The sequence below is a fragment of the Bombina bombina genome, chromosome 1, assembly GCF_027579735.1.
Source record: "Bombina bombina isolate aBomBom1 chromosome 1, aBomBom1.pri, whole genome shotgun sequence".
NCBI classification, from domain to species: Eukaryota; Metazoa; Chordata; class Amphibia; order Anura; family Bombinatoridae; genus Bombina; species Bombina bombina.
The window spans coordinates 1,195,069,656-1,195,089,116 of NC_069499.1; the positions used below are offsets into that span (position 1 = coordinate 1,195,069,656).

The following is a 19,461-nucleotide window of genomic DNA, read 5'->3' on the forward strand; positions in this document are numbered from 1 at the left end:
ACCGCAAAACTCTTAATACCGGTGCTATGGGAATCCCATGAAAAAAAATTAATTTTTAGGTGTGAAGGACTGGCGTTGCGGTACAGGCTAAAAGTTGTGCAGTACACCTATATCCGACAACACTTGTAATAACTGCGGTGCTGTTTTATAGCTGAAAATGCCATATTTTCAGCGTTACAAGCCGTAACGCAAAATTTGTTATCTAGGTGTTTATTTTTTCCAGTTCCTCTTTTTGTATGCTTTTTACTCCTTCTTTTACACCTCGCTTCTTGGCTACAATTTAAACTAAGGCATGTGTAAGGTAGGAGGTGTATTTATAGGCATTTTGAGGTTTGGAAAACTTTGCCCCCTCCTAGTAGGAATGTATAACCTATACGTCACTAGCTCATGGACTCTTGCCACTATGAAATAAATTAATTTATCAGGTAAGTTCTAACATAAATTATGCTATTACATCAATTCCGGTGCACGGAAAATACAAAAGACAATTTCTAAAAATGAGAAAGAAAAATCAGGTATATCCTTCCATAAGGCAGGGAGAGTCCACAACTTCATTCCTTACTGTTGGGAAATACAACACCTGGCCACCAGAAGGAGGCAAAGACACCTCTGCCAAAGGCTTAATATCCCTCCCATTCCCTCTATCCCTCAGTCATTCTTTGCCTTTCGTCACTATAGGAGGTGGCAGAGAAGTGCCAGAAGGTTTGGATAGTCCTCTAATGGGTATGTTCCTTTCAAGAAAGGACTGGAGTTTTAAGTAATCATGTCAACCTCTCAGTGAGAGTATTGATAAAAGTTAGAGTCTGGAGATGCAGGGAAAGTTTTTCTGCAAACCTATCCAGACTGTCGCTTAACAGGTCCTCAGCAATCAGTGTTGACGAGTTTCACTGCTTGCTGCTACACACTCAAGTCCATGTCAGCAGCTTCGCTGCAAGACTGTCTCACTTGAGAGGCTGTGCCTGTTACACAACATGGATCCTGGAGGGTAAGACTGTTTTATATTTACATTTTTTCTATACAGGGTCACAGTGTGGCTCCTTTATGCCTTGATAGGATCAAGGGTTAATATCTCCTTCACGGAGATTATTTGAACAGCTAGGGGTTATTTATAACTGCTTTAATGTGTGAGTTTTTTGGGCTCATAGACTGTGTGCTTTTGGCTTGGAACAAACTGGTTTCACTTTCGTTTTTGAGTGTTGCACAGCTCATAATAGCTTAGCACCTTTTTCATAGCAGGGGAAGTTCTGTCCTACACTCGTCCTAGTTCTGTCCTACACACGTGACCAGGTGCGGTCTTTCATTTCCTACAATCCTGCTGCGGGCATCACTCCTAAGGAGAGCGTTTTCACTGTTAGCTGTCTGGGTCTAGGAGGTGGTGAGTGCCCCAGCCATTGGGATTATAAAGGTGCCGTTTTTTTAATAAAATTGTTTCTTTTTGTCTATCCTTCTGTCAATATATCTTAGCTATGGAGGACTCTGATACTACATTAGAAGGTTCCCCTCATCCTGTACTGATTAATAATTCCTGTTTATATTGTGAGGAGGCCGTGGTTAGCCCGCCTGCTCAATTTTGTTCCATTTGCCTAAGCACTGTTCTAAAGTCTAAGAAGGAAGACAAGGCTGCTAATACTCATATTGCTATTAGCCCCTCTGAGCTGTCTACGTGTCAGGAATCTGGGTCCCGAGAGATTACTACCCTTTCTACACTACCTACTCCACATGCAGTTCCCCGCAGCTCAACTAATCGTCCATCTGGAGGTTTTATTTTCCGACGGACTTTACCGCGCAGTTACAATCGACGGTGCTCTAGCAAACGTAAGAGAAAGGTTAAATATAGTTCTCCTGACCTAGAGTCATCTAAATATTTGTCGGATTTAGCTACTATGTCCCAGATATCTGATTATGAATTAACCTCTGTAGCTTCAGAGGATGAACTTTCTGAGTCAGAGACTTCAGTTTCTAAACCTCCATCAGCGGAGGAACCCTCCTTTAGTTTTAAAATTGAGCATCTGTGTTTTTTTATTAAAGGAGGTTCTGTCTACGCTAGAGGTTCCAGAGGCTACACTCCCTGAGGAACCTAAGGTCCCTAAAGTAGACAGGGTTTATGAAGACAGGAAGGTCCCTCTGACTTTTCCTGTGCCAGTTAAGATGGCGAACATTATTAGTATCGAATGGGAAAGAATAGGAACTTCTTTCTACCCCCCACGTCTACTTTTAAAAAATTATTCCTGGTCCATGACTCTTACTTAGATTTGTGGGGCTCCATCCATACGGTGGATGGTGCTATTTCTATGCTGGCTAAGCATAGTACTATCCCTCTGGAGGCTAGTTCTTCTTTTAGAGAACCTATGGATAAGAATATGGAAACCTTTGTGAGGAAGATGTTTCAACATACAGGGTTTTTATTTCAACCGGTGGCAGCTGGAGCAGGGGTTGCTGGAGCAGCTCTGTCGGAGTTCAGTGAGGTGGAGACTCCGCTAGAGGATATTCAGGAGATAATTAAAGTTCTGAGAATTGCTAACTCCTTCATCTGTGACGCGAATATGCAGATTATTTGCCTAAATGCAAAGGCTTCTGGTTTTGCGGTCATAGCCCATCACACTCTCTGGTTGAAGTCTTGGTCTGTGGATATGGCTTCTAAATCCAGACTCCTATCTCTTCCTTTCAAGGGGAAGATTTTATTTGGTCCAGGGCTGGGCTCCATTATTTCTACGGTTACAGGAGGGAAAGGTGCCTTCCTACCGCAGGATAAGAAAAATAGGCCTAAGGGACGGCAGTTGTTTAATTTTTGTTCCTTTCATTCTGACAAATTATAACGACAGCAATTCTCATCCAAGTCCGAGCAGCCCAAGAGTATTTGGAAACCTGCTCAGTCCTGGAACAGACTAAGAAGCCACCAAGAACAAATCGGCATGAAGGGGCGGCCCCTGATCTGGGATCGGATCGAGTAAGGATCAGACTGTCTCTTTTTTCAGACGCTTGGTTCCAGGATGTACAGGATCCCTGGGTCCTGGAGGTTGTATCTCAAGGATACAGGACAGGATTCAAGTCTCATCTGCCCAGTGGCAGATTCCTACTCTCCAGTCTGTCTACAAGACCAGAAAAGAGGGCTGCCTTCTTAGGTTGCATACAGGAACTCTCTTTTCTAGGAGTAATTGTCCCGGTACCTACAGGTTTGGGGTTTTATTCAAACATTTTCATGGTTCCAAAGAAGGAGGGAACTTTTCGTCCAATTCTGGACCTAAAGTGCCTAAACAAGTTTCTGAGTGTTCCCTCTTTCAAGAGGGAGACAATATAGTCAATCCTTCCTCTGGTTTAGAAAGGACAGTTTATGACCACCATAGACCTGAAGAATACATATCTTCACGTTCCAATACACAGGGAACACAGGGACCAGCATTTCCAGTTCTTAGCTCTTTCGTTTGGCCTAGCTACTGCTCCAAGGATATTTATGAAGGTTCTGGGGGCTCTTCTAGCTGTTGCCAGAACACAAGGTATTGCAGTAGTGCCTTACATGGACAATATCTTGGTGCAGGCACCATCTTTTTGTCTAGCGGAAGAACATTCAGAGTCTCAATCTTCTTCGATCACATGGATGGAAGATAAACTTGGAAAAGAGTTCTCTTACTCCAAGTGCAAGGGTGAATTTCCTGGGGACAATAATAGACTCCATATCCATGAGAATTTTCCTCATAGATCAGAGACGTTGCAAGCTAACTACTGCATGTCTTGCCCTCCAGTCTTCCTCGAGACCCTCAGTGGCTCAGTGTATGGAGGTGATCGGACTCATGGTGTCCTGCATGGACATCATTCCTTTTGCTAAATTCCATCTCAGACCCTTACAACTATACATGCTGAGACAATGGAATGGCAAACATTCAGATCTGTCTCAACAGACAACCTGTCGAGAGACTCCCTCTCTTGGTGGCTCTGTCCAGATCATCTGTCCCAACGCACGTGCTTCTTGAGACCATCCTGGGAGACTGTGACTACGGACACAAGCCTTTACGGCTGGGGAGCCGTTTGGGGTGCCAAGAAGGCACAAGGAATGTGGACTCAGGAGGAGTCTTCCCTTACAATCAATATATTGGAACTCCGGGCAATCTTCAAGCCTTGAAGGCTTGGCCCCTTCCGGATTTGTCCTAGTTTAACAGACTATATAACCTTGGTTGCCTACATCAACCATCAGGGGGGAACGAGAAGTTCCTTGATGATGAGAAAAGTATCTCAGATACTAGAGTGGGCGGAGACTCACAAATGTATGTTGTCAGCAATCCACATTCCAGTTGTGGGCAACTGGGAAGTGAACTTCCTCAGTAGGCCATCCTTTCACCCAGGGGAATGGTATCTCCACCCCAAGGTGTTTGCAGATATATACAGCAAGTGGGGGACATCCCACCTCAATACCAAGCTACCCAGGTATGGGTCAAGGTTGAGGGATCCTCAAGCAGGATTTGATAGATGCCCTATCAGTACCATGGAGGTTCAGTCTCATATATCTTTTTCCTCCATTACCGCTTCTCCCTCATGTGGTGGCTCGAATCAAGCAGAAGCAAGCATCAGTGATTCTGATTGCTCCATCGTGGCCACGAAGGATGTGGTTTGCGGATTTGGTGGGGATGTCCTTATCTCCTCAGTGGAGGTTATCTTGTTGCAGAGATCTGCTGATACAGGGTCCCTTCGTTCATCAAAATCTAGATTTTCTGAGGCTGACTGCTGACTCTAAGAGTCCTAGTTTATCAGACAATATAACCTCGGTTGCCTAAATCAACCATCAGGGGGGAACGAGAAGTTCCTTGATGATGAGAAAAGTATCTCAGATACTAGAGTGGGCGGAGACTCACAAATGTATGTTGTCAGCAATCCACATTCCGGTTGTGGGCAACTGGGAAGTGAACTTCCTCAGTAGGCCATCCTTTCACCCAGGGGAATGGTCTCTCCACCCCAAGGTGTTTGCAGATATATACAGCAAGTGGGGGACATCCCACCTCAATACCAAGCTACCCAGGTATGGGTCAAGGTTGAGGGATCCTCAAGCGGGATTTGATAGATGCCCTATCGGTACCATGGAGGTTCAGTCTCATATATCTTTTTCCTCCATTACCGCTTCTCCCTCATGTGGTGGCTCGAATCAAGCAGGAGCAAGCATCAGTGATTCTGATTGCTCCATCGTGGCCACGAAGGATGTGGTTTGCGGATTTGGTGGGGATGTCCTCATCTCCTCAGTGGAGGTTACCTTGTTGCAGAGATCTGCTGATACAGGGTCCCTTCGTTCATCAAAATCTAGATTTTCTGAGGCTGACTGCTGACTCTAAGAGTGTTATCAACACTCTGGTTCAAGCTCATAAGTCAGTTACTCGTCGTATCTACCATAAAGTGTGGAGAGCGTGGCTTTTCCTGGCATAAGGTTAAGGTTGCCAGAATTTTATCTTTTCTCCAGGATGCACTGGAGAAGGGTCTATCTGATAGTTCCCTGAAGGGACAGATATCGTCCCTGTCGGTGTTACTGCACAAAAGATTGGCTGAGCTTCCGGATGTGTAGTCCTTTGTTAAGGCTCTGACTAGGATCAGACCTGTGTTTTGATCTGGGGCTCCGCCTTGGAGCCTAAATCTTGTTCTTAGTGTTTTGCAGCAGGCTCTGTTTGAGCCTATGCATACTGTTGACATTAAATTGTTATATTGGAAGGTTCTTTTTTCGCTGGCTATTGCCTCTGCGTGCAGAGTTTCTGAGGTTTCTGCTTTACAATGTCACTCCCCCTATCTTTTTTTCCATGCTGAAAAGGTGGTTTTACATAATAAATTAGGGTTCCTCCCTAAGGTGGTGTCGGACCTTAACATTAATCAAGAAATTGTTGTTTCTTCCTTGTGTCCTAATCCTTCTTCATCAAAGGAACGCTTGCTTCACAATCTGGATGTTGTTCGTGCCTTGAAGTTCTATCTTCAGGCTACTAAGGAATTCAGACAATCTTCCTCTTTGTTTGTCATCTCTACGGGGAAGCGTAAGGGGCAGAAGGCTACTATGACTTCCCTATCTTTCTGGTTGAGGAGTGTCATCCGCTTAGCTTATGAGACAGCGGGGCGACAGCCTCCTGAGAGGATAATGGCTCATTACACTAGAGCAGTGGCTTCCTCCTGGGCTTTTAAGAACGAAACCTCTATGGATCAGGTTTGTAAGGTGACTACCTGGTCCTCCTTACACATTTTTTCTAAATTTTACAAGTTTGATGTGTTTGCTTCGGCTGAAGCAGCTTTTTGGAAAAAAAAATTGAAGGCTGTGGTGCCCTCAGAATAGAGTCCACCTCTTTTATTGTTCCCTCCCGTTATTCATTCAGTGTCCTCTGGAGCTTGGGTATAGTTTTCCCAAAAGTAAGGAATGAAGTTGTGGACTCTCCCTGCCTTATGGAAGGAAAACATAATTTATGCTTACCAGATAAATTCCTTTCCTTCCTGGAAGGGAGTCCACAACCCCACCTGTAATTTATTTTTTGATGGGCTGCTCACTTTTTATATTATTTCTTTTGGCACCTTTATACCCTGATGTTTCTCCTATTTTTTCTTGTTACCTAGTCAGAATGACTGGGGGATAGGGGAAGTGGGAGAGATATTTAAGCCTTTGGCTGGGGTGTCTTTGCTTCCTTCTGATGGCCAGGTGTTGTATTTCCCAACAGTAAGGAATTAAGTTGTGGACTCTCCCTGTCAGGAAGGAAAGGAATTTATCTGGTAAGCATAAATTATGTTTTTTGTCCAGCACTCTCCATTAGAGCATATCTTACAAAGATACAGCAACAAAAGTGGTAAATTGCAACAAGATTGCACACTTATTATCCCCCTATACAAAGAATAATCAGGGTTACAAATTATCCACAATATATTTCTTGGTATTGCCAACATACAAATAAAAAAGCTTATAAAGTCTCTTGTCAGCAGAAGACAGTGAGTGAATTCTGTGGTTCAGCATCTGCAAAGTTCATTCTTTTTCCCACAATTAAACATTCTTAAAGTAGATTCCAACAGGAACAGAAAAGTACTGCTTTATAAATATGGAACAAACTTTACTCAAAGAGAGCAGACTACCCTATAGTAAAACACTTGAGAATAATATCTCCAGCTATGTGGTGGAACTATGTTCAAGTACACCACTTAATGGCAGCCCGTGCCTGTTGTGGTCCATTCTCACAACTATTACCAGCAAGATAGTTAGCGGTTTGGTGGAACACTGTTGTGCAGTGTCCTTAGTATAACAACAACAGATGTACAGCCATACCTGCTCCTCTGGGTTTCCTGCCAAAGTGACCGACCGTCTGTGTGCTGATTGCTCAATCCTGCAATTTGCTCCCTGTCAGCGTCAGGCTATGCAGTTTGGGTAGGTAGTCAACTCTGTCTGCACATATTCCGATCTGTAAACCGCCAAACGTCACATCCTCTATGTCAGGTGTAGGATAGGGCTCTGACTCCTCAGTGAGATTTACAGTCTCCGACTTCCTTGGCTCACTGATAGCAAGGGGGCCACCTGATCCTATATTACCTCCATTCAGCTATGCGCGTTTCACCCTCAAACACTAGGGCTTCTTCCGGTTTCTGTAATTTTTTTCTGTATTTACAATAAAAAGTACATTATTCTGTAAGCCAAGAACATTGGAATGTGACATTTTCATAACTCCTGTTGGATTAGCATGTGCGAGTATAGGTGTTAGTTGTTTTTTCTTAACTTCACGCTTTCCATTGACTTCTATGGGGAGAAGTTAACAAGGTCACAATAATTAGTTACCACCCATTGGGTTTCGCTTGCGCACAAACTTTTTACTTTCAACTTGTAATACGCGTGCTATCTGAGATCTGACGCATTCAAAAAGCCTCCATCTAACGAAGTTTAAGCTCGAGCAGGAACACTAAATTGAGCTCCACTCAAAATCTAGACCTTAGTTGTAAGCAAAACACAAGACTTTGGTTACATTTTTTAAGCAATTATTTGTAATGCCAAACTTAGTGATGCTGATTGCAAGAAGCCCATATTTAAATATATGTGTAGTGACAAATAGAAAAAATATTAATGAAATGTGAAAGATGTGAAACGCGTTTGATACATTTTGTAATGGAAAAAGTCAAAGGTCTTTCTATCATTCTGTTTTTTTACTATGCCTTTGCTTCTTTTCTCTCTGCGTTTGTCTATTATCATTCTGTGTTTCCTCAGTCAGCTTGTGACAGCAGCTTTATGCTATATATATCTCTAAGATATAAATAAGTGTCAGCCTGTGTGTTTCTATATATATACTTAGATAAATATATGCGCGCACAAATACAATGCTTGCAGCTGTTGAGCTTGTTCCAATGCTTTCATTGTTAATTTATAATTAATAATATTCATAGCCTCCAAATGGTAGTTATTTTGTTTATCCCTATTCAGTACATTTTCAATACATTTTATTAAGCCTTTCCTTGGAATACATTTTTTGGGGCAGAAATGTGTCCATTGCTGTTTCATTGAAATAAGAAATGCTAACTTTCGTCATATTAATATACATATATATTTAAATCTGCTTCCTATTGCTGCACAAATTAACCCCTTCACTACCCTAGGTTCTCATGCCATGTCTCACGGCATGAGAATGAGGCTCCCATTGGAGCCTATGGAAGCGCGCTCTTTTGGTCCACTTCAAATATCAGCGCATATTTGTGTGCACTGGTATTACGAGTGGAGTGCAAATATCGCACTTGTGAAAGCGTAATTTTGCGCTCCACTCGTAAGCTGGCCCTTAATTAGGTCTTATTAATTAATGAATATAGATTATATTGGTCAGTGTGTTAGAGCAGAGAGATAGACACCAAATAACCTCTTGCTTAAAGGGGCATTAGTAAAATTGTAAAGTAAAATTTTGACTTTTGTGTAAAATAACTGCATTATATTTTCAATATGTATCGCAGACACATATATACGTACACACTGTGAACTTGTGCACATGCCCAGTAGGAGCTGGTGCCTTAGAAAGTGTGCATATAAAAAGCTTGTGCAAAATGTGATAATGGAATTCATTTGGAAAGTCTCTTAAAACAACATGTTCTATCAAAATCATGAAAGTTTATTTGTATCTTTAGTGTAATTCTTCTTTTCTGACCCCACTTAGCCATACAAGACATTGTTTAAGGTGTGGGGCAATCCAGCCAATTACAGGTTCTATCTCTTTAGCCATATTGCTTAATGTTGGCGTACTCCTGAGCAGTGGCGGTTCTAGAACTTAATATTTGGGGAGCTAACTGAGGGCAAAAAAGGTGATGAATATAAAATATAAAGCCCTTAGCACCACTGCTCCTGTGTCTCCTGTTGTTCAGGTTTATGAGATTAGGTGATAGAGCCTCTGAACTGAGCCTAATGTTGGGGCTGCAGAATACGTAAATAATATCAATTATGAAAACATTATATATGCATTTTATGCCATACAATTTATCAAGCTGTCAATGCAGCTGTTTCTGCGCGAGCCTTCAGGCTCGCCGGAAACAAAAGTTAAGAAGCATCGGTCGTAAGACGATCTGGATGATTGACGCCCCCTGCTAGCGGCCGATTAGCCTCAAATGTGCAGAGGGCGGCATTGCACAATGATTTCACCAGAAATGCTTGTGCAATGATAAATGTCAGCATTTATCGATGTGGGGCAGACATGACCGTTTCTGACCGCTGCTCCATAACCCTGTCTGCCTGCTCTAATGAGGCGGACAGGATTCGCCACAATTCAACCCGATCGAGTACGATCGGGTTGATTAACACCTCCCTGCTGGCGGCCGATTGGCCGCGAGTCTGCAGGGGGCGGCTTGCACCAAGCAGCTCTTGTGAGCTGCTGGTGCAATGCTGAATACGGAGAGCGCATTGCTCTCCGCATTCAGCGATGTCTGTCAGACCTGATCCGCACTGTCGGATCAGGTCCGACAAACATTTGGTAAATCGGCCTCTATACCACAGTTGATTTGCCTTCTGCTTCTGGAATTTAGTGAGCTGCAAGGCTTCCAATGGATAATATCACTTTAATGTTTATTTAATAGCCATTTATGGACTCTAAGCTACTTTTTGAGACATGTTGGTTTTGTGTATTGTTTTCTTGCTTACACTCTTATTTGTTTTCTCCGTAGCTTTGCTCTTGGTATCTCTCCCAGGATGTCTCCTTGAAAAGAATGTCTATCTCTCTCTTGGTTCTCTCTTTGTACACAAGTTGGATACAGATTATTTCCAGCAACAATTTCCATCTATTCAAAATAATTATGGTGAGTAAATGGCGGTGCTCCAAAGTTTCAAGCGTATTCTTCTTGTTCAAGTGAATTTTTGATAAAGTTTATATTCTTTTCCAAGTAACCTTACCTCCAGTCGTTTTTTGTGATAAAGATACAATTATTTCATCCTTATATATAAACATTTAGATTGCAAGTGGTGCAAAAACAGTTGTGCCTGAGCGATATGGGGCCAGGTTACCGTTGGTATTACGAGTTGAAAGCAAACACTATCGCTTGAGCGCAATCGCGATTTGCGCTAGAATGATTACTGCAACTTCAGAGCTCTGGTTAACTGTTTCGCAAAACAAAAAAGTTGCACAAAACAAATAAAAATGTTTTTACAAAGTACAGTTACACTCATAATAACACCATCTAATAAAAAATATAAAAAAAAAATATTGCACAAAAAAGTTATAAGGGCTCAAAGAAATGAAATCTCAGTCAAATTGTTTTTAACATAGAGATACATACATATACATGTCTAAATATGTATATATATATATATATATATATATATATATATATATATATATATCTATATATGCATACATATGTATTTATATGTGTATATATGTATTTACAGGCATAAATACACATATGAACACATAATTACATATGTACACACACATATATATATATATATATATAGATTTGCATAATCAACAAATGCATGATAACAAGACAATACAATATCACTTAGAGGCCTATTTATCAAGCCATCAACCGCAAATACGCTGGAATTCCGCAGCGTAATTGTGGCGAGCCTGATTCCCCTTAGTTATCAAAGCCTACAGACCGGCAAAAGTAGAAATTTGTGACGTAAAATACGATCCGCCGTTCTCAGTCCGACACAGAATGATTCTTACGTCACTACAGATGTTCCGAATGCAAATTTTTGCTAGTTAACAAATATCTAACAGGTACGCTCGCCACTATTCCGGCCCAGCGTACCTGGTTTTCAATCTGCCGCCTCGATGCCATAGGAATCAATGGGAGTCTGAAAGCAGCAAAAGCTTATGTTCGCTGCTGCCCGATATCCCATTGATTTCTATGGGAGAATAAAAGTTATGTTTACACCTAACACCCTAACATGTACCCCAAGTCTAAACACCCCTAATCTGCTGCCCCCTACACCGCCGCCACCTACATTATACTTATTAACCCCTATTCTGCCGTCCTGACACCGCAACACCTAAATAAAAGTTATTAACCGCTAATCTGCCGCCCCCTACACCGCCGCCACCTACATTATACTTATTGACCCCTATTCTGTCGTCCCAACACCGCCGCCACCTACATAAAGTTATTAACCCCTATCTCGCCGCTCCCGGAGCCCACCGTAACTAAATAAATGTATTAACCCCTAAACCCCTGGCCTCCCACATCACTACCAATTACTAAACCTATTAACCCCTAAACCGCCAGCCCCCCACATCGCCATAAACTAAATTAACCTATTAACCCCTAAACCTAACAACCCGCTAACTTTATATGAAATATTACCTCATCCCTATCTTATAATAAATTTAAACTTACCTTTAAAATTTAATTAAACTATATTAAATTATTAATTAATCTACCCTAACTATTATACTAAAATTACATTAAACTACATTAAACTATTCATTAATCTACCCTAACTGTTATACTAAAATTACATTAAACTATATTAAACTAATAATTAATCTACCCTAACTATTAGACTAAAACTACATTAAACTATATTAAACTAATAATTAATCTACCCTAACTATTAGACTAAATTACATTAAACTACAAATTAAATTAACTATATTATATATTTAAAAACCTAACCCTACTCAAATAATTTAAATCTACACTAAAAAATTACTAAGTTACAAAAAACTAACAACTAAGTTACAAACGATAACAAATACTGTTACAAAAATAAATAAACACTAAGTTAAACAAAACAAAAAAAATTTATCAAAGATTTAAACTAATTACACCTAATCTAAGGGCCCTATGAAAATAAAAAACCCCACAAAATAAAAAACCCACTAGCCTACAATAAACTACAAATAAACCTTAAAAGGGCCTTTTGCGGTGCATTGCCCCAAAGAAATCAGCTCTTTTACCTGTAAATAAAAAATACAAATACCCCCCCAACAGTAACAACCACAGCCCACACAACCAATCCCCCCAAATAAAAACCTAACTAAAAAAACCTAAGCTCCCCATTGCCCTGAAAAGGGCATTTGTATGGGCATTGCCCTTAAAAGAGCATTTAGCTCTATTGCAGCCCAAACCCTAATCTAAAAATAAAACCCACCCAATACGCCCTTAGAAAATCCTAACACTAACCCCTGAAGATTCACTTACAGTTTTGAAGATCCGACATCCATCCTCCAAGAAGCCTGCAGAAGTCTTCATCCAAGCGGCCGAAGTCTTCATCCAAGCCCGCAGAAGTCTTCACCCAGACGGCATCTTCTATCCTCATCCATCCGGCGCGGAGCGGCTCCATCTTCAAGACATCCGACGTGGAGCATCCTCTTCGTTCGATGTGTTCTTCCCGAATGAAGGTTCCTTTAAATGACATCATCCAAGATGGCGTCCCTTAGATTCCGATTGGCTGATAGAATTCTATCAGCCAATCGGAATTAAGGTTGAAAAAATCCTATTGGCTGTTGCAATCAGCCAATAGGATTGAGCTTTCATCCTATTGGCTGATCCAATCAGCCAATAGGATTGAGCTTGCATTCTATTGGCTGATTGGATCAGCCAATAGGATGAAAGCTCAATCCTATTGGCTGATTGCAACAGCCAATAGGATTTTTTCAACCTTAATTCCGATTGGCTGATAGAATTCTATCAGTCAATCGGAATCTAGGGGACTCCATCTTGGATGACGTAATTTAAAGGAACCTTCATTCGGGAAGAAGACGTCGAACGAAGAGGATGCTCCACGTCGGATGTCTTGAAGATGGAGCTGGTCCGCGCTGGATGGATGAAGATAGAAGATGCCGTCTGGGTGAAGATTTCTGCGGGCTTGGATGAAGACTTCGGCCGCTTGGATGAAGACTTCTGCCGGCTTCTTGGAGGATGGATGTCGGATCTTTAAAACTGTAAGTGAATCTTCAGGGGTAAGTGTTAGGATTTTTTAAGGGCGTATTGGGTGGGTTTTATTTTTAGATTGGGGTTTGGGCTGCAATAAAGCTTTTAAGGGCAATGCCCATACAATTGTCCTTTTCAGGGCAATGGGGAGCTTAGGTTTTTTTAGTTAGGTTTTTATTTCAGGGGGTTGGTTGTATGGGTGGTGGGTTTTACTGTTGGGGGGTATTTGTATTTTTTATTTACAGGTAAAAGGCCCTTTTAAGGGCTGTTTGTAGTTTATTGTAGGTTAGGGTTTTTTTTATTTTGGGGGGGATTTTTTATTTTCATAGGGCCCTTAGATTAGGTATAATTAGTTTAAATCTTTGATACATTTTTTTTGTGTAACTTAGTGTTTATTTTGTTTTGTAAATTAGTGTTTGTTATTTTTTGTAACCTAGTTGTTAGTTTTTTGTAATTTAGTAATTTTTTAGTGTAGATTTAAATTATTTGAGTAGGGTTAGGTGTTTTTTAATATATAATAAAGTTAATTTAATTTGTAGTTTAATGTAATTTTAGTCTAATAGTTAGGATAGATTAATTATTAGTTTAATATAGTTTAATGTAATTTTAGTCTAATAGTTAGGGTAGATTTATTATTAGTTTAATATAGTTTAATGTAATTTTAGTCTAATAGTTACGGTAGATTAATTATTAGTTTAATATAGTTTAATGTAATTTTAGTATAACAGGGTAGATTAATGAATAGTTTAATGTAGTTTAATGTAATTTTAGTATAATAGTTAGGGTAGGTTAATAAGGTGGGCTCCGTGAGCGGCGGGATAGGGGTCAATAAGTTTATAAGAGTTGAGGTGGGCTCCGGGAGCAGCGGGATAGGGGTTAATACGTTTATTAGAGTTGCGGTGGGCTCCGGGAGCAGCGAGATAGGGGTTAATAACTTTATTTAACTTTATTTAGTTGCGGCGTGGTCCGGGAGTGGCGGGATAGGGGTTAAACAGTTTAGTATAGTGGCGGTGTTTAGTGACAGTATACAAATAAAGATGTGAAAATGCCAAATAGCAGCGAGTTCGATGACTGTTAGCAACAGTCCGCTGCTCATCAACCCGTACTTGGTGCGCGGCTTTTTGACAGCTTTTTTGTTAAATATGGAGAATGTATTCAGGTCCACGGCTGCGATATTAGGCAATGTCAGGCGAGCGTATTGGTGCCGTTGAATGCAGCACAGTTGACGGCTTGATAAGTAGGCCTCTTACTCCAAACTTAAAATGAGTAGTAGATTTTTTTTTCTATCACATTTCAGTTATGTATATTTCCACTCCCCCTGTACCATGTGACAGCCATCAGCCAATCACAAATGCATATATGTATATTCTGTGAATTCTTGCACATGCTCAGTAGAAGCTGGCGACTCAAAAAGTATAAATATAAAAGAATGTGCACATTTTTTTAATGAAAGTAAATTAGAAAGTTGTTTAAAATTACATGCTGCCTCTGAATCATGAACATTTAATTTGACCTGAGTGTCCCTTTAAGGCCCTCTGTTTGGATTTTTTCTGCATATAAAGACTGTTTGAATTCCTGTTGTGTGCCTGCTTTTTGTACTCCCCGTATACATTGGCCAAGTAGGGGTTTACTTGGAATATATATATATATATATATATATATATATATATATATATATATATATATATAAATAAAAGTGCATAGGAGCCCTTTGCAGTTAAAGGGACAAGAGTGATGCAGCATAACTATAAAAAGCTGACAGGAAAATATCACCTGAACATTTTCATTTAAAAAGGGATTTTTTACCTCACAATTTCCTCAGCTCACCAGAGTAAGTGCTCTGTAAAAAGTTATCTTTCAGTTACTGCCCAGCTGCAGGTAAACAAAAAAAAGGAAGAAATGAACAGCAGCCAATCAGCATCAGCAGTGCTGAGGTCATGAACTCTTTTACTGTGATCTCATGCAATTTCATAGTAAACTTCCTTAAACTGAATAGGGAAAGAAGTTTCTAAATTACTCCTATTATAAATTTTTGTTCATTTTCTTGCTATCTTTATTTGAAAAGCAGGAATTTAAGCTTAAGAGATGGCCCATTTTTCTTTCAGCACCTAGGTAGTAGTGCTTGCTGATTGGTATAGCCAATGTAGCCACCAATCAGCAAGCCCTAACTAGGTGCTGAACTAAAAGTCGTCCGGCTACTAAACATACATTATTGCTTTAAAGATACCAAGAGAACAAAGAAAAAAATGATAGTAGAAGTAAATTAGAAAGTTGCTTAAAATTGCATGCTCTATCTGAATCATGAAAGAAAAAAATTGGGTTTAATATCCTTTTAAAGTCATTTACAAAGGGGTGAGAATTCTTAGTATATTGAAAAAGAAGATACCAGTACAACACTGTTAGGAGTCCCACAGTGAGAAACTGCCAAACTCACCAAAAATAGTTGAAAAAGGAAGAAAGTGGTCTCCAATTCATGCAAAAAGTCCTTTTATTCAGTTACATGGGGTAAGATCCAAACAAACACAAAGATTCGAGGTAACACCCCTTAATCATGTAATGCAATGGTCATCAATTTTCGTAACCTTTATAGCAGTATACCTCTATGAACCCTTAATGGGACCAATATAACTTGTTTGAACATCTCCATCTAGTGGATGAAAATTAAAAACACTAACAATTTAAACAACCAGAATTACACTATAGAAACTAACAATACATCACTTTTTACAATGTTTATAGACTTAAGATGAAAAAGGCACTCATTTGAAAAAAAGAAACAATAATCATTTGGCTAGATTACGAGTTTTGCGTTATGAGCGGCGCAGTGCTAACTTGCAAGTTATTGTCACTGCTCACTTCCCTACAGCGCTGGTATTACAGGTTTTCATAAACCCGGCGATATTAGGCAAGAAGTGAGCGTAGAGCAAAATTGAGCTCCATACCGCACTCCAATACCAGCGCTGCTTAAGGCAGCGGTGAGCTGGTTTTACGTGCTCGTGCACGATTTCCCCATAGACATCAATGGGGATTGCCGGCTGAAAATAAGCCTAACACCTGCAATAAAGCAGCGTAAAGCTCCGTAACCCAGCCCCATTGATTCCTATGGGGAAACTAAATTTATGTTTACACCTAACACCCTAACATGAACCCCAAGTCTAAACACCCCTAATCTTACACTTATTAACCACTAATCTGCCGCCCCCGACATCGCCGCCACCTACATTATACTTATTACTCCCTAATCTGCTGCCCCCAACATCGCCGACACCTACATTATACTTATTAACCCCTATTCTCCCGCCTCCAATGTCGCCGCAACCTACCTACACTTATAAACCCCTAATCTGCCGCTCCGGACATCGCCGCCACTATAATAAACATATTAACCCCTAAGACGCTGCACTCCCGCATCACAAACACTAGTTAAAAATTATTAACCCCTAATCTGCCACCTCTAACATTGCCGCCACCTACCTACATTTATTAACCCCTAATCTGCTGCCCCCAACATCGCCGCCCCTATACTAAAGTTTTAAACCCCTAAACCTAAGTCTAACTCAAACCCTAACACCCCCTAACTTAAATATAATTAAAAGAAATATAAATACAAATTCCTAATATTACCTAAATAATTCCTATTTAAAACTAAATACTTACCTGTAAAATAAACCCTAAGCTAGCTACAATATAACTAATAGTTACATTGTATCCAGCTTAGGGTTTATTTTTATTTTACAGGCAAGTTTGTATTTATTTTAACTAGGTAGACTAGTTAGTAAATAGTTATTAACTATTTACTAACTACCTAATTAAAATAAATACAAATTTACCTGTAAAATAAAACCTAACCTGTCTTACACTAACACCTAAACTTACACTACAATTAAATCAATTACCTAAATTAAATACAATTACCTAAATTACAAAAAAAAATCCCCACTAAATTACACAAAATAAAAAAAGAAATTATCAGATATTTAAACTAATTACACCTAATCTAATAACCCTATCAAAATAAAAAAGCCCCCCCAAAATAAAAAAAAACCCTAGCCTAAACTAAACTGCCAATGGCCCTTAAAAGGGCCTTTTGCGGGGCATCGCCCCAAATAGATCAGCTCTTTTACCTGTAAAAAAAAATACAAACAACCCCCCAACAGTAAAACCCACCACCCACACAACCAACCCCCCAAATAAAATCCTAACCAAAAAAACCTAAGCTTCCCATTGCCCTGAAAAGGGCATTTGGATGGGCATTGCCCTTAAAATGGCATTTAGCTCTTTTTCTATTGCCCAAACCCTAATCTAAAACTAAAACCCACCCAATAAACCCTTAAAAAAAGCTAACACTAACCCCCGAAGATCCACTTACAGTTTTGAAGACCGGACATCCATCCTAAACGAAGCTGGGAGAAGTCCTCAGCGAAGCGGCAAGAAGTCCTCAACGAAGCCGGGAGAAGTCTTCATCCAAGCCGGCAGAAGTGGTCCTCCAGACGGCATCTTCTATCCTCATCCATCCAGCGTGGAGCGGGTCCATCTTCAAGACATCTGGCGTGGAGCATCCTCTTCTTCCGACGACTAAAGACAAATGAAGGTTCCTTTAAATGATGTCATCCAAGATGGGGTCCCTTTAATTCCGATTGGCTGATAGAATTATATCAACCAATCGGAATTAAAGGTAAAAAAAATCCTATTGGCTGATGCAATCAGCCAATAGGATTGAGCTTGTATTCTATTGGCTGTTCCAATCCTATTGGCTGATTGAATTTTTCACCTTTAATTCCGATTGGCTGATAGAATTCTATCAGCCAATCGGAATTCAAGGGATGCCATCTTGGATGATGTCATTTAAAGGCAACCCTCATTGTAAAGAAGACGTCGATTGAAGATGATGCTCCGCGCCGGATGTCTTGAAGATGGAGCCGCTCCACACCGGATGGATGAAGATAGAAGATGCCGTCTGGATGAAGACTTCTGCCCGTCTGGAGGACCACTTCTGCTGGCTTGGATGAAGACTTCTGCCCAGTTGGATGAAGACTTCTGCCGATTCGCTGAAGACTTCTCCCGGCTTCGTTGAGGATGGATGTCCGGTCTTCAAAACTGTAAGTGGATCTTTGGTAGTTAGTGTTAGGTTATTTTAAGGGTTTATTGGGTGGGTTTTATTTTTAGGTTAGGGTTTGGGCAGCAAAAGAGCTAAATGCTCTTTTAAGGGCAATGCCCATCCAAATTACCTTTTCAGGGCAATGGGGAGCTTAGATTTTTTTATTTAAGATTTTATTTGGGGGGTTGGTTGTGTGGGTGGTGGGTTTTACTGTTGGGGGGTTGTTTGTATTTTTTTTTACAGGTAAAAGAGCTGATTTCTTTGGGGCAATGCCGCGCAAAAGGCCCTTTTAAGGGCTATTGGTAGTTTAGTTTAGGCTAGGGTTTTTTTATTTTGGGGGAGCTTTTTTTATTTTAATAGGGCTATTAGATTAGGTGTAATTAGTTTAAATATCTGATAATTTGTTTTTTTATTTTGTGTAATTTAGTGTTTGTTTGTTTTTTTAATTTAGGTAATTGTATTTAATTAATGTAATTATTTTAATTGTAGTGTAATGTTAGGTGTTAGTGTAACTCAGGTTATTTATATATATTTTTTTATATATATTCATATAAAAAAAAGTTAGAAGACATATGGTATATAGTAATTTTTCATGTGCACTAACCCAACATATGTTAGCGTGGTTGCGATATTCTATTGGCTAGCACGCGTCTGGTTTTGCTCACATGCAAACTTTTTACTTTCAACTTGTAATACAAGAGCTACTTAAAGGGACAGTCTACACCAGAATTTTTATTGTTTTAAAAGATAGATAATCCCTTTAGTACCCATTTCCCAGTTTTGCATAACTAACACAGTTATAATAATATACTTTTAACCTCTGTGATTATCTTGTATTTAAGCCTCTGCAAACTGCCCCTTTTTTCAGTTCTTTTGACAGACTTGCAGTCTAGCCAATCAGTGCCTGCTCCCAGATAACTTCTTGTGCACGAGCACAGTGTTATCTATATGAAATATGTGAACTAACACCCTCTAGTGGTGAAAAACTGTTAAAATGCAATCTGAAAGAGGTGGGCTACAAGGTCTAAGAA

General features: G+C 40.0%; 1 protein-coding gene across 2 annotated transcripts in view; it reads left to right on the plus strand.

Moving 5' to 3' along the window:
• Positions 1–19,461, plus strand: part of SGCA (sarcoglycan alpha) — a 190,014-nt gene that overhangs the window by 48,673 nt on the left and 121,880 nt on the right. For both annotated transcript variants that reach the window (XM_053700092.1, XM_053700094.1), the window contains exon 2: positions 10,120–10,251. In XM_053700092.1, the coding sequence (XP_053556067.1) occupies positions 10,120–10,251 (132 nt within the window). The remainder of the gene's footprint in view (positions 1–10,119; positions 10,252–19,461) is intronic.